The sequence below is a fragment of the Schistocerca americana genome, chromosome 5 (genome assembly GCF_021461395.2).
Source record: "Schistocerca americana isolate TAMUIC-IGC-003095 chromosome 5, iqSchAmer2.1, whole genome shotgun sequence".
Lineage (NCBI taxonomy): Eukaryota > Metazoa > Arthropoda > Insecta > Orthoptera > Acrididae > Schistocerca > Schistocerca americana.
In genome coordinates, this window is record NC_060123.1 from 605,664,378 (window position 1) to 605,677,775 (window position 13,398).

Here is a 13,398-nt window from a genome sequence, read left to right on the forward strand (position 1 = left end):
AAGGTGACGAAAGACAAACTGCAGTCGCTTTAATCGACCCCACAAGCATGGCGGACTTCGTCAGCCTCATCATTGGAAGGAGGTTCTGCGTACCAGGCTGCGCATCGAACATATCTCTTTAACACGTGGCTTCCTCCTCCGGCGGGAGGATCCACTACTCTGCTCAGGGTAACATATTTTGACAACGTGTGTCTTACATGATGATATCAGGTCACCCCTCAGTCTCGATGGAGATTTGCCTACCATTCTCGCCGATTCTGATTCCAATGGTGCAAAAGTGGTGAAATTTTGTGAACTGTTGGGCCTTCCCCCTAAATTGATGCGGAAGGGAGACAGACTTTAAAGCATTATAAACTGCTCTGCATGTGGGGACAGCCTTTGTCCCCACCTATGGAATTGGTATGCTGACTTTTCTTCAGGACGATGGTGAGCGATCCTCACCTAAAATCATTATAATACTGGAAGCATCTGGGTAACCTAACCACCGTGTCATATAATGGTGCAGTGTTGCTATACACTGCCGCCTGTCCAATACACACGGTTGTAGAGTTATTTCCCTCGTAATGCAGAATCCGAATTGCCGCTGAATACCCCCACTTCATCAAGGAACTTAGCAATTTTATTTAGACTCCTTTAGCGGCTCGCTGCGGTACTGTGAAGCAGGTATTTCAGTGTGTATGAGCTCTACAGTCAGGTTCCTGGGTAAAACATGATACTAAACTTTATTCCTTCTTTGTAATACTTATAACTTCGACTGCCCGTCGTTGATGCTCTACTTAGTGTGAGAGCTCTTAGTATGAAATGAAATTAGTGTAGGGCATTGTTGGCCGGGAGGCCTCATCCGGGGAAGTTAGGCCGCCAAGTGCAAGTCTTATTGCAGTCGACGCCACATTGGGCGACTTGTGTGCCGGTGATGAGGATGAAATGATAACACAACACCCAGTCCTCGAGTGGAGAAATTATCCAACCCGGCCGGGAATCGAACCCGGGCCCGCTGCATGGGAGACAAGCACGTCACCACCCAGCTAAGCAGGCGGACCTCTTAGCACAAATATCGCGCTGGCACAGCGCTTAGCAGTACGTCCATTTTGGTCGACGATATCTACCCGACGCAGATTTAACTTTCTGCGGCTTCCTTTTTCATTCCTTTTTCGCCAGTACACATTCTACTACTGTTTTTTCATTTCTTCCTTTCCGTACTGTTGAATTCCATTCCCAACCCCCAACCCAAAAAATTAATTAATCAATCAATCAATTTTCGTCTCCTTTGCTCCCTTAACTATTTGATAAATTTCTTTCATCTCCTCATAAATTCTTTCAGTATCTTCATATGCGGAGCTAATCGGCATGTAAAATGTACTGCTCTGGTGTTGGCTTTGTGTCTGTTTTGGCTACGATAATGTTTGCTTCCCTGATTATAGTCCCATATACGCATTCGTATTTATTCATTATTAGATCTGCTCATACATTACCCCTATTTGACTCTGTATTTATAAGCTTGCATTCACCTGACCGGAAGACTTGTTCTTCCTGCAACTACGCTTTCATTAATTCCCATAATATCTAATTTCAGCCTACCCATTTCCTGTTTTAAATTATATTACTCTAACTGCAGATAAAGGCATCCAACATTCCACTCTCCGGTCCGTAGAAACCCAGATTCGTTTTTCCTGATATCGTCCTGAGTTTTGCCCTCCCGGAGGTCCGAATGAATTATTTTACACCCGGAATATCCTATTGTCGAGGGTGCCATCATTGAACCAGACAGTTGAGCTGCTTGTCAGCGAGAAATATTAGTTTTGTCTTTGCTGAATCTGTGCTGCAGTAGCAAATAGCGAGGTGGACTTTGCCGAGATGGAGTGGCTTGCGTGCTCGAGATATGCAGGTATACGTTACCGTTCCGTAGGTCCAACCGCACCAAAGATTTCTGTAGATAGGCCAGATGAAATAATGATTCCTGGAAAGAATTAGCAGCGATTTTGTAGTTCCAGGTCTTGTGCTAACGTTGTCGCTTCCCGCACACGGGGTTCCGGGTTCGATTCCCGGCGGGTTCAGGGATTTTTCCTGCCTCGAGATGACTGGTTGTTGTTGTGCCGTCTTCATAATCATCATCATTCATTCCCATTACGGTCGGAGGAAGGCAATGACAAACCACCTCCACTAAGATCTTGCCTAGTACGGCGGTGCGGGTCTCCCGCATCGTCCCCTACGCTCCTCGGAGTATGGAACCTCATCATCATCATCAGAGACATTACTCAGTACGATCGCCGGATCTGGCTTCGTAACTTTAATAAATACAACCTTGCTGTTTCGTACTCGCTCGGCTGCTGGTAAGGGAAAAATCACGGGGAAAAATATTAGCCACCTCCTTAAGAGTCCGCAGCTCGTGGTCTCGCGGTCGCGTTCCCGCTTGCCGAGCACGGGGGCCTGGGTTCGATTCCCGGCGGAGTCAGGGATTTTCACCTGCCTCGAGATGACTGGGTGTTTGTGTTGTCCTCATCATTTCATCATCATTCATGAAAGTGGCGACATTGGGCTGAGCAAAGGTTGGGAATTTGTACGGGCGCTGATAACCGCACAGTTGAGTGCCCCACAAACAAATCATCATCCTCCTCCTCCTCCTCCTCCTCCTCCTCTTTAAGAGTATATTGGAGTGTTGTTGATGGTATAGGGCTGGTACGAGGCGATCATCTGACCCTCGATTGCTGCCGGTAAGTAACGATAGTGGAGTGGCTTATATGTGCAAGTTGGCTGTCGGTTATATGGAATTAGATCAGTGGATGGGTCGACGTGTATTCGTGAAAAATAGCAGCAAGGACCTGTCGCGTTTGGAAGTGCACATGAGCACATGGTGAATGAAGTTACCCAGTATATTGGTGTATCAAAGGAGACTATCCAACGTATCTAGTCGGAATTGTGCCACTCACAGCCATGTAACAACACGTAAAACTTGGAAAAAAAAAGAGCATAACCAACGGGAACCAAGAGATGAATGTCACGCCTTGTCACTGAAAAATTTCTCAAACCAGATAGCAACTATTACTGTTAGTTAAAGCATGGAAACCAGTTTCCGAGTTAATATTTTGATGGAAACTGTTTGTGATGGGCATGAGGATTCGGATACTTGGGAAAAGGCCATTTCTTACAGTAGCTCACGACATCGGTGGGCCAAACGCAGATGCGGAATAGTAGCTGACTGGAGGTGTGTGATGTGGTCCGACGAGTTGCGATTTTCTCTTTTCAGCGGATGCAAGGCTTCAATATGGCGTTTACCCCGTAATGTGTGGAGGGCGTAGTTCAAGCCAGGTATGGTTGTGTGTTCTTTTGGGAATGTTTTTGTACCATGTCTTTGGCCTACTGATACAGGTTTCCGTAAATATGAAGGAGATGTTTATCTCAATTTTCGACGGCCATGTATAGCCCTTCCTTTTACATTATGATGAGCGTGCTGTGGACACTCCCGTCTGCAAGGTGACAACAGACGTGTTCGCAGAGCTGCACCCACACGTTCGCAGTCTGAAGAACGCCTGATACACTCTACCGCACCTCGACTGTCCCGCAGTCACCCGATCGTCATTCCATATAATGCGGGTATGTCTGGCACTATTTGCAACAGTAATCAACATTCCCGCACTTCGGTAACCGTATGGATCTAATCATCAATGCTTGGCTTGAGCAGGATGTGTAAAAGTATTGGCAAGCCTCACTATCGTCAAAACGAGATCACTATCAAGGTTAGAGGCGAGGTTACGCGGCATTAGCGTGACGTGTGCTAGGGGGTTGCGAATTATTTTTGTCCTGTGTGCTTATTTTCCACCAAACGTGACCCCACGCGTAAATTTAATCAGGTGGCCTTGGCTTTCTGGCCATTTCAGCACCTTTGAATCTCCACCCTCTTGGTGTCACAGTGGCTAATCTGCAGTTCTTATATACGCTGAATGAAAAAATTTCCTTCGCATCTAACGTGCCACCAACCTGGTTTTGTTCGGGCTGAAGCCTAGCCGCGAAGGAAGCACACGCGTCGCCTCATAAAACCGCTACAGGACCCCCGCCTAACGTCTCCACAGGATGTTTGCCGCGCTCGCGAGAGATAAGGCAGAGGGTGAAGGGGAGGGGAGGTCCCAGTGTGCTTGCTGACATCGATCGCAGCCGCCGGGCATGCGTGGTAGCGGTCGCCTAGCAACGGCGCACCAGCATCCAGCGCTGAGCGGCGGCAGCGGGCGACCCCGGCGCTCAGTGTGTAACAGACAGCGATGGCGCGAGGTCGTGTTCCGTGGATGCGGCGACGCCAGCCGCCGCGATGACCGCCGACGACGTTCGCCCGCCACCGCAAGATGCTCAAGCGGAGGAAAAAGCACTGGCGTGAGCTCGTTGTCGATCCGTGACATGCGAGGGCCCCTCCGGTTCTGGACTGCCCCGTTCTTCCCTTTCCGCGTCGCGTAATTTTTTTTCCGGTTTCTCCGCTAGTACACACGAGCTATTCGTTCCGTCTATTGCCGAGTGCGTCGAGCTTAAGAAAAAATAAGAAAGAATTTATAAAACGCTCGTGCAAACTCTTTCAAAATTGCCGTCAGATTCCGTGTTCCGAAAACTCAATCGGGTAATTAATTTTTCGTATTCGGAGCGAAATTGTGCCGTGAAGAAAGCAGTGGTGATTCCGTGTGTGGACCTGCAGTACAAGAAGAAAAGTATTAAGGAAAAGGAACTTCCGCCGTCGTTCATCGTCCGTTGTAATCCGACCGTAGTGTTTCGAAAGTGGTGTAAATTTTTGTAAATTTGATAGCTTCGCATCCGTTTAGTTGGGTGGCCGCGCTTCGCCGTAGAGAACTGTGACTAGTCGCGCAGTGTTGTAAATAACGATGTCCGTCTTCAGGTTCGGTACGATCCGCAGCCCGCCGAGGCGTCCGACCGTGCAGAGCTCTGAACAGAGCCCCTTCTGGTGAGTATTCCGCGCCGCCATTGCGGGCAGCTAGCTCTCGCCCCAGCCAGCCTGGCTGATCCGTCTGTAACGGCTGCTACACTCCCGTTTCTGTGTAGCAAGTGAAGCTACAGGATTCGTAAGAGCTCTCATCGGGCCGCATTGCCTCTCGCTAAAGATGACTCATGGTAGCATTGAGAATCCGTTGGGCATGGAAGCGGTAGAGGTGTCATTGTTCGCTGGAGTCCTGTATCATTGATGAGCGAGTAGCGTGGTTATGCAAGAAATCTGATGATGGCACATGGAGGGGGTCTCGCCAGCTAGGAAGCCCACTTTATGCGTTCTAACAAATACCGAATCTAAAGTTTTGCTTCATCTTAGTACATGACTATTACTACATATGACTATTACTACTCTTTATCATGGCGATCTATGTTGCACTAATTACCTGAGCAAGTTTTTATCTTAATTTCGTTGCTGCTGCTGCTCCTGTTGTTGTTGTTGTTGTTTTTGTCCAGCGTCTCGATTTACTTACCCATCTTACTCCAAAAACTAGCTGGTGCTACAGATCAAATGACCACCTCGTCGACGGGGTATTAAATCCTTATCTATCTTGTGTCCAACGGTAAAGAACCTGTACCTATTTTCTTGTATGTAACATTCGTGGAACAGTTAAAATATTCATGTTTTCACCGATACATCTGATATTTGATGTGGTTTCATTGTTTCGGGTGTAACTATCTTTGCGTGGGATATCGTCACTCATTCTATGTGGGAGGATGTTCTTGAAGTTAACGAGATCTGGACGTAAGACCTCACAGGCACCAGATAACTATTGAATTATAACCTTATCAAATCTTTCCTTCACTCTCCTTTCCCGTATCTAATATTGTTTGGTTTCAATGCTTGCGCTCCCTCCCTCCCCCTTCCAGTCTTGTTATCGCATGTAAATTCAACTGAAACTATATGACGGAAAAAATAATTTTGTATTGTTAAATTTATTTCGTTCGGGATTGTTCACGATGATCGCGTAACAAAAGAAATTACGATGCAGCTTGTAAATAAATTTTGTGCATAATTGCAAAAAGTAATCGCTGTAGTTTTTCACTAAACGTAATACGTAATGTCTGCCTTAATGATATTTCTATGACCTGATTTTTGCTGACTACTCTTGGCCGTGGAACCTCTGTTTTGCTTTCGTTAGTAACTTGTCCCACTTTTTCTATGAATAAGCTTTTATCGTGTTTTTATTTTTGTTGCTCTTGTTTTAGATTTTTCTTTTGTCTAGTCAGACCTGTTCTTAGATACTTTTTTGCAGGCTATCGGCAAGAACATATTTCAGTGAAGTATCGGTTGCTGTTGGTGAAAAAGGCTGTTATTTTTAAGCGGTCTCGTTAGTTAACATTTTATGTAGTTTAGAGTCGCTGGTTACTTCCGTCGCATTTCTCTTTGCGATGGTGCTTTGTTGTTCCCAGCGACGACTTCGTGAAATGACGATCGCGTTGCTGTAGAGGGCCGCCAGTACATTGGTAGCGGTTTCGCGTGTCTGAATAAACAAAATTTTGGACCCTACAGGATGCTCGAATAGGCAGCTAAGAAGAAGAAATTTGCTGAAGAAACTATAGCGGTTAAACCGCTATCATGTATGTGATAAGAGTGAACAGTGTTCCCAGAAGTGTCGTACGGTATTATATAAAACAAAAATCCTGTACGTTCAGTGTTGCCAACATTGACGGTGGTGTGTGTGTGTGTGTGTGTGTGTGTGTGTGTGTGTGTGTGTGTGAGAGAGAGAGAGGAGAGAGAGAGTGAGAGAGAGAGCGAGCGAGCGTGAGCGTGTTTGTTTTTGTGGCCGTGTGTGACACTGGGCCCAGCTTTCCTTTCGTATTTCAGACTGTAGCCCAGCTAGCACTGGTGCCGTGTGTCAGAGCGCTGGGCGCTTGATTTATAAATAGAATCATTTAGAGGGGGCTCAGGGCGCATAATACACATCTGCGCGGCACATTGTCTTCCTGTTCGCAGCTGGTGCGGTCCCCTCGCTGTCCGTCCCGTGTTCCCACCAGCCCAGCTGGGTGCGACTTCCATTGGGCCACCAGCCCAACGGGTGTTGCCAGTTTGCCGTTAAAACACGGAACTGTGGGCTCTGCCATCACCAACACTGTGGCTATTCGTGTCGTAACTTCTTACGAGGATAGGCGAGTGGTAAGAGGTAGCTACGTCTGATAAAATCATGTTCGTTACGTGTTAATTTGTCAAGACACTCTTTATATAAAAAAATACCGGTTGGTGCTATCACAAGACACGAACAAAATACCGATATTGGTCTTAGCAGCAGTAAACGTTTGCAACATTTGTGAAGTTGCTCGTCACTGCCAGCAATGGCGCCTTTTGGACTAGATTGAAACGTGGAACGTCACATGTCGTACTACCGACGTCCGTTTAAATGTGATGGCAGACTGCTGTGCGCTACGATGACGATCGTCGTATTGGGATTCCAACAATGTTGACTGGAATACACTCATTGAAATTCCGAAGGCAACGGGGATAAAAACAAAAATGCTGTTACAAGAGTCGAAGGATATGAAAGGGAGACAGTTGATGAGAAAGATCTAAAACACGGTTATAGCCTATCCCGTATGTTGTTCAGTCTGTCCATTAAGCAAGTTGTGAATGAAACAAAGGAGAAATCTGGACAGGGAATTAAAATTCAGGGGACCAAACAAAAAAAACTTCGTTTCCTCACGAAATTGTAATCCTTTCAGAGACAGCAAATGACCTGGAAGATCCGTAAAATGGATTGCATATTGTCACGAAAATAGGTTACAAGATGAACAACACAAAAGCCAGGGGAGGATAATAGTGTAATTTAATTAAATCAGATAATACTGATTTAGATTGGGGTGAGAGGCAGTAATAGCAGTAAATAAGTTTCGCTATTAGGGCAGCATGTTATATCGTATTTACTTCTGCTTTTAGACTGGCGCAATAAGAAGAATAGCTTTTCTGAAAAAGATAATTTTGGTTGTTGTTGTTGTTGGTGGTGGTGGTGGTGGTGGTGGTGGTCTTGCTGTGTTCATCTCTTGGTCCCCTTCGACAATTCCCCCCCCCCCCCCCCCCCCCCACACACACAATTCTGCCAATAAAATCATGATTTTTGAGACAAGAGGGTACAAGCTATTGAAACGTGGTATTACAGAAGAATACAGAAGGTTAAATGGGTAAATCGGATAAGTAACGAGGTACTGTCAGCTGATACAAACTACATATCCTGAGGCAACTAAGAATACACGATTTGGTAATGAAGAGGAGACGGGGGAGGGGGGGGGGGATCGTAGAGGGACTGCAGGGCTTAAATACATTAAACAGGTTCAAATTGGCGTGGAACGCTGTAACTATGAAGGGATGTAGAGCCCGTTACAGATTAGTGTCCACGCACGGAAGACCGCAACTATTTGCTTTGATGTTTCAAGATCAATGACAGTGTGTCGAACACATAGAAAGTAAAGTTAAGATTGATAACCCATATAAATTACGAATGGTTCGAGTATGTTAACACATTTTCTGCTCCCGTTTTCATTTATGGGCACTTGAATCAGCACCACATGCGTTTCCGTCGTTGTCGTTTTCCACAATTTGTATACGCCATAGAACTGTACAAGGGCTCTTAACACTCTTGCATTCTAAATAATTCGTAAGGTTAAATCGAAGTCGTTACATCACTTCATTATTATACGCTATAGCAGACAAGTCAACTTTGTGCTTCATATATAGATGGTAGCTCTCGACAGATCTGCAGGTGTAATACATATATTTTTAACATATGAGTGTAATCCCAAAGGTAAGGGGTCGTATTTTTTTATAAGTACATAGACCTGTTTATTTCTACAATGGTTTGCATCAGTTTACAGCTTGAACATTTAGGTATTTTTCGACATAATCACAATTTGTGTCGATGCATTTTTGTAGACACTGTGGCAGTTTTTGTATGCCTATGCCATACCAGCTCGCGGCCATGCTGTTCAGAAAGTTATGAACCTTTTCTTTCACCTCGTCGTCGGAGCAGACTCGCTTCCCGGCCAAACGTTCTTTTAACCTAGAGAACAGGTGATAGTCGCTGGACGCCAAGTCAGAACTATAGGGTGGGTGGGTGATTGTTCCACTGAAGCTGTTGCAGGAAAGCAACGGTTTGCCTATGTGCGGGCGAGCGTTGTCAATGGAGAATGTGTACGCCCTTGCTCGACATTCCTCTTCTCCGATTCTGAATTGCCCGTTTGAGTTTTTTTCAGTCTCTCACAGTGCCTGCCAGCGTTAATTTTGGTCCCAGCGACAAAGCTCCGAGGACGAGGCGAAAGAAGAGGTTCATAACTTTCTGAACAGCATGGCCGCGAGCTGGTATGGCATGGGCATACAAAAACTACCACAGCGTCTACGAAAATACGTAGACAGAAATGGTGATTATGTCGAAAAATAGCTAAATGTTCAAGCTGTAAACTGATGTAAACCATTGTAGAAATAAACAGGTCTATATACAGGGTGTTTCAAAAATGACCGGTATATTTGAAACGGCAATAAAAACTAAACGAGCAGCGATAGAAATACACCGTTTGTTGCAATATGCTTGGGACAACAGTACATTTCCAGGCAGACAAACTTTCGAAATTACAGTAGTTACAATTTTCAAATTTTTTCTTATAAAAAATAGGAGACCTTACTTTTGGGATTACCCTCGTATATTGCCATTTAAATACCGGTTAATTTGAGGACCGTGTAAGACATATGTCTGTCTGCATACTATACCCTTGGTGTAAGCATTCTCTCTGCAGTATGGTTGATGAGAGCGGCCAAATCGATAAAAATCGAACTTTGCTGACTAGCTGTGAATGCTTTGCGGTCGGTACCAACTATAACTATTCGACAACAAAGTAATTATTGCTTTCAAGTCTCAACAAATATTATTATTTCAAACTCATTTACATGTGACATTTCAGCTATTGTTAACTCGACGGATGCACTACTGAATCTGTAGACGCACTAACAAGTGTTCTTTTCCAACAAAAAAGCAAACAATACTAAACGACGTAATTCGATTTCTATCGACTTACCTACTTACCTACTCCGTCAGTCACCTCGTCAAGAGCCCTCCTAGAATGCGCGCATAGGGTATCTTCATGGTACAAGCACCAAATCAACACATTAGTATGTGATACATTTTCGATTTTACGTGTGTTGGTGTCTGAATTTTACGCAGGGGCGATCAGACTCTGGAAAGGTGTAGTCCATTAGTTTGAGGGAGTAAAGTAGAGCATGAAACAGCGATTTGTTTCACTTTCTTTTCCCTGACCACATTGCTTTTTTCCTGACCATAGTTATCTGATAGAAAATGAAAGAAATGTTATTTTAAAGTTCTTTTAGGCTTTATGATATTTTCACACAAATAGATCTCACGTGTCAGCGCTCATTCGGCATGCTCCATGTTTGATGCAGTTTGCGGGAAACTCTCGCAAAGGGACGATTTCCTTCATACTTACAGGTACCGAAGATCAGTGGCCGGACATCAGTTTCTTACGAAAGTACGATGCATTTATGAAAAAAAAGAAAAATCAGCTTAGATGATTTACGAGCCTTTTAAGTGTAAAGCATTTGCAGATTATTAACGAACTAATAAAACCCAGATTCCTTACAGAATTGACCTCCCATGAATAAATTCAAGCGTCAGATACTTTGAAAATGAGTTAAAAAAATGCAACATATGTTTTGTAGTAAACAGCGCTCGGAAATCTTCTAATCTTCAATGACAGTTTTTCAAGTTTTATTTTGTTTTTGCTTTATTGCCTGGTGCTGCTCTACGAAATTGATCTTCGGGCCCTGACCTTCAAATGCTATAAGTGTGAAGAGAATAGCAGAGAGCGAACTTCGTAAGCCCCGCTTATCAGTGCGGCAGGTTGTTTAAAAACTCTGTGAGCAGTCGATGTACTGAAATATTTTCTATGTCACTTTCTCATAAGCCGGAAGCATAGACAAAAAAAAAAAAATCGTTCCAGTCATCAGGTACATACTGTATTAAAGCACATGGATGCAATAACATCTCTTTCCACACGGTTTTCGTAGCTGACTTCTCTAATTCTGTTATAAGGAACGAAGGACCTATGTGGATCCGAAATTACTAACGTTGGATGGCTCCTACCGTTTGCAAGTCGAGTGTCGTAATCACTGGTCCACCTCCCGCGATGTGTTTGCGCCAAAGAAACATTAAAGTTGAACCCATACTGCGACTTGTTACTGGCATAGGATATATTGACGTACCTTAACAATGGCGTCAGCTGTTTCAGTTAATGTTTCCAGCTCGCTAAATGTTCTTATGGTTTAGGCTCTTTACAAAACGTAATTCAGAGAACTAGTAGTCTTGGAAAATACATCTGCCTATCTGGACTTCTCCATTGCATTGCTATAGGGTTTTCAGTGCCTCTATCATCCATTTACCGCCTGTGTAGCCTCCTCTGGATCTAGTGGGCGTACCCAAGAACGCTGTTATATAACATTAGTTTATACTACAGGGTGTTCAATGAATTTATAACAGTTGTCATGGTCTTGATAGTGCTAGGTCCTTTACTGCGAGAACGACACTATTTTGCGAAATGCACTAGGCGCTAAAACAACACGTACCTGAATGATCATGCAGTTGATTCTTATTTCAGCATCCACGATCGGTAAGTACCCTGTGCTGGTAATTTTTCGCTGACATCGAAGCTAGTTACAGTGTGAAGGAAGTATTATCAGGAAAAACCTTGTGTTGAAGATGTTGGTCTTACTTATCGCATGTGGGCTGGATATCTTCCTTGGATATTCGTAAGCTAAGTAAGCCGTCATGCAATTTTTGAAAATTAATTATTGTAGCTGCATCGAACTACTAAAAATAGTTCACATGAGTGCTCCCCTCCCTCTTCAATAATTCATTTTGCCTACCACTTTTCTTGGAATTCGCCATTCGAGCTATTATCTAGAGTATTACACGTAGCTGTGAATAAAGAAAATACATTAAAGCAAATGAGACATTAAGTTCGAAGCTCATTGGCTGCCTTAACGCCTTATAAGCAGTTCACAGCTTAGTCTGTACCTGGCAAGTGAGAATTCGGACTGTACAGAACAGTAGACTTCTCCAGTTTGACAAGCACCGCTACGGTCGCAGATTGGAATCCTGCCTCGGGCATGGATGTGTGTGCTGTCCTTAGGTTGGTTAGGTTTAAGTAGTACTAAGTTCTAGGGGACTGATGACCTCATAAGTCCCATAGTGCTCAGAGCCATTTGAACCAATTTTGAAGTTTGACAAGCGGCATTTTGTTTTTCTTTGACACGCGTAGGTTTAGACAGAAATGAATTAGCAGGAGAGCAGCGAAGGCGGCCTGATTGGGGTGCACTCTGTTTCTTTCCCGTATCAGGGCTTGTTTTGTCGGTCAGTACAGAGTCTAGGAGGACTACTGCTGTAAGCAAATATAACCTGGCATTTTGAGAAGGGGGAGGGGGCAGGGGATACTAGGGGTATAAAGCCCATGTCACATGGATTAAAATTTGTTGCAGCTGTACTAGTTGCGGTTCGGAAGCAGGCACTGTTGGCTTTACGCTGTTAGGTGCCAAGGAGCTTCGCGTGCTTTCAGGTGATAGATCCGATGCTATTTTCTTGGTAATTTCTTTCATTACTACCTGCGCTGGCCAATCGAGAGCCCCGCCGGCGTCTGACGTCACAATCTGGAAGCGCAGTCACGCTAAAAGACGATCGGCTGGAGTTAACTACATAGTGCTTTTTAATTACCGCGAATGGCTCCACAGTGGATTGCTTGGTTTAATCTGCACAGACGAAAGTCGTACTTATACGCCGAGAAGAGTTCCTTTACAGCAAACAAATCTGCGTGCTCCGTGTCTCGTGAGGCCAAATGCTTCTTCAATCCTATTGAAACATCATATGCCACTAGCGTTGTGGCACACTTTACACGACGCTTCCAGCTGAGACGGTAAGTCTCACTGGGACACTATCCTAAATTCTCCGCAAAGCCTATACAGTTCTGCCGTTGCAACGTTACGCCTGTTGTCGACGAGACTTCGAAGCGCGATCATCTTCATTTTCTACAAGCTGCTGTATTTTGGTTGGCGCGAATAGTAACGGATGTGAGGGAAAGGAGGTTACCAGAATTTGTCAGAATAGTCTGTCTTACCGGTTAGCGCCTACTTACTTCCAGTCCAACAAACGGGATTTACTGTACTCTACTGTAATTTAACACTGCTGAAAGAGGATTGTGTAGACGCGGGAATCTGTACAGGTCGGCCAGAGTTATTTTCGGGGGATGCCAATGTTAGTTATCCAGTAATTCTACTAGCAGCAGCATCATGTAGTAGTTAAGTAGTATTTTGTAATCTGTAGCAATAAGATATCAGATTAGAGTATGCAGAAACTTAAGGCGACCGTTGATCGACTGTAAATCTCCTCTTTA

At 44.5% G+C, this 13,398-nt stretch overlaps 1 protein-coding gene across 5 annotated transcripts in view; it reads left to right on the forward strand.

The window, feature by feature from the left end:
• Positions 1–13,398, forward strand: part of LOC124615566 (centrosomin) — a 406,915-nt gene that overhangs the window by 92,095 nt on the left and 301,422 nt on the right. For 2 of the 5 annotated variants that reach the window (XM_047143544.1, XM_047143547.1), the window contains exon 1: positions 4,248–4,939. The exons of 1 other annotated variant lie outside the window; for it this stretch is intronic. In XM_047143544.1, coding sequence (XP_046999500.1) covers positions 4,860–4,939 — 80 coding nt within the window. In that variant the 5' untranslated portion in view covers positions 4,248–4,859. Of the gene's footprint in view, positions 1–4,245; positions 4,940–13,398 lie in introns of those variants that run through there. 2 more of the 5 variants (XM_047143548.1, XM_047143546.1) reach the window with 2 other exon arrangements.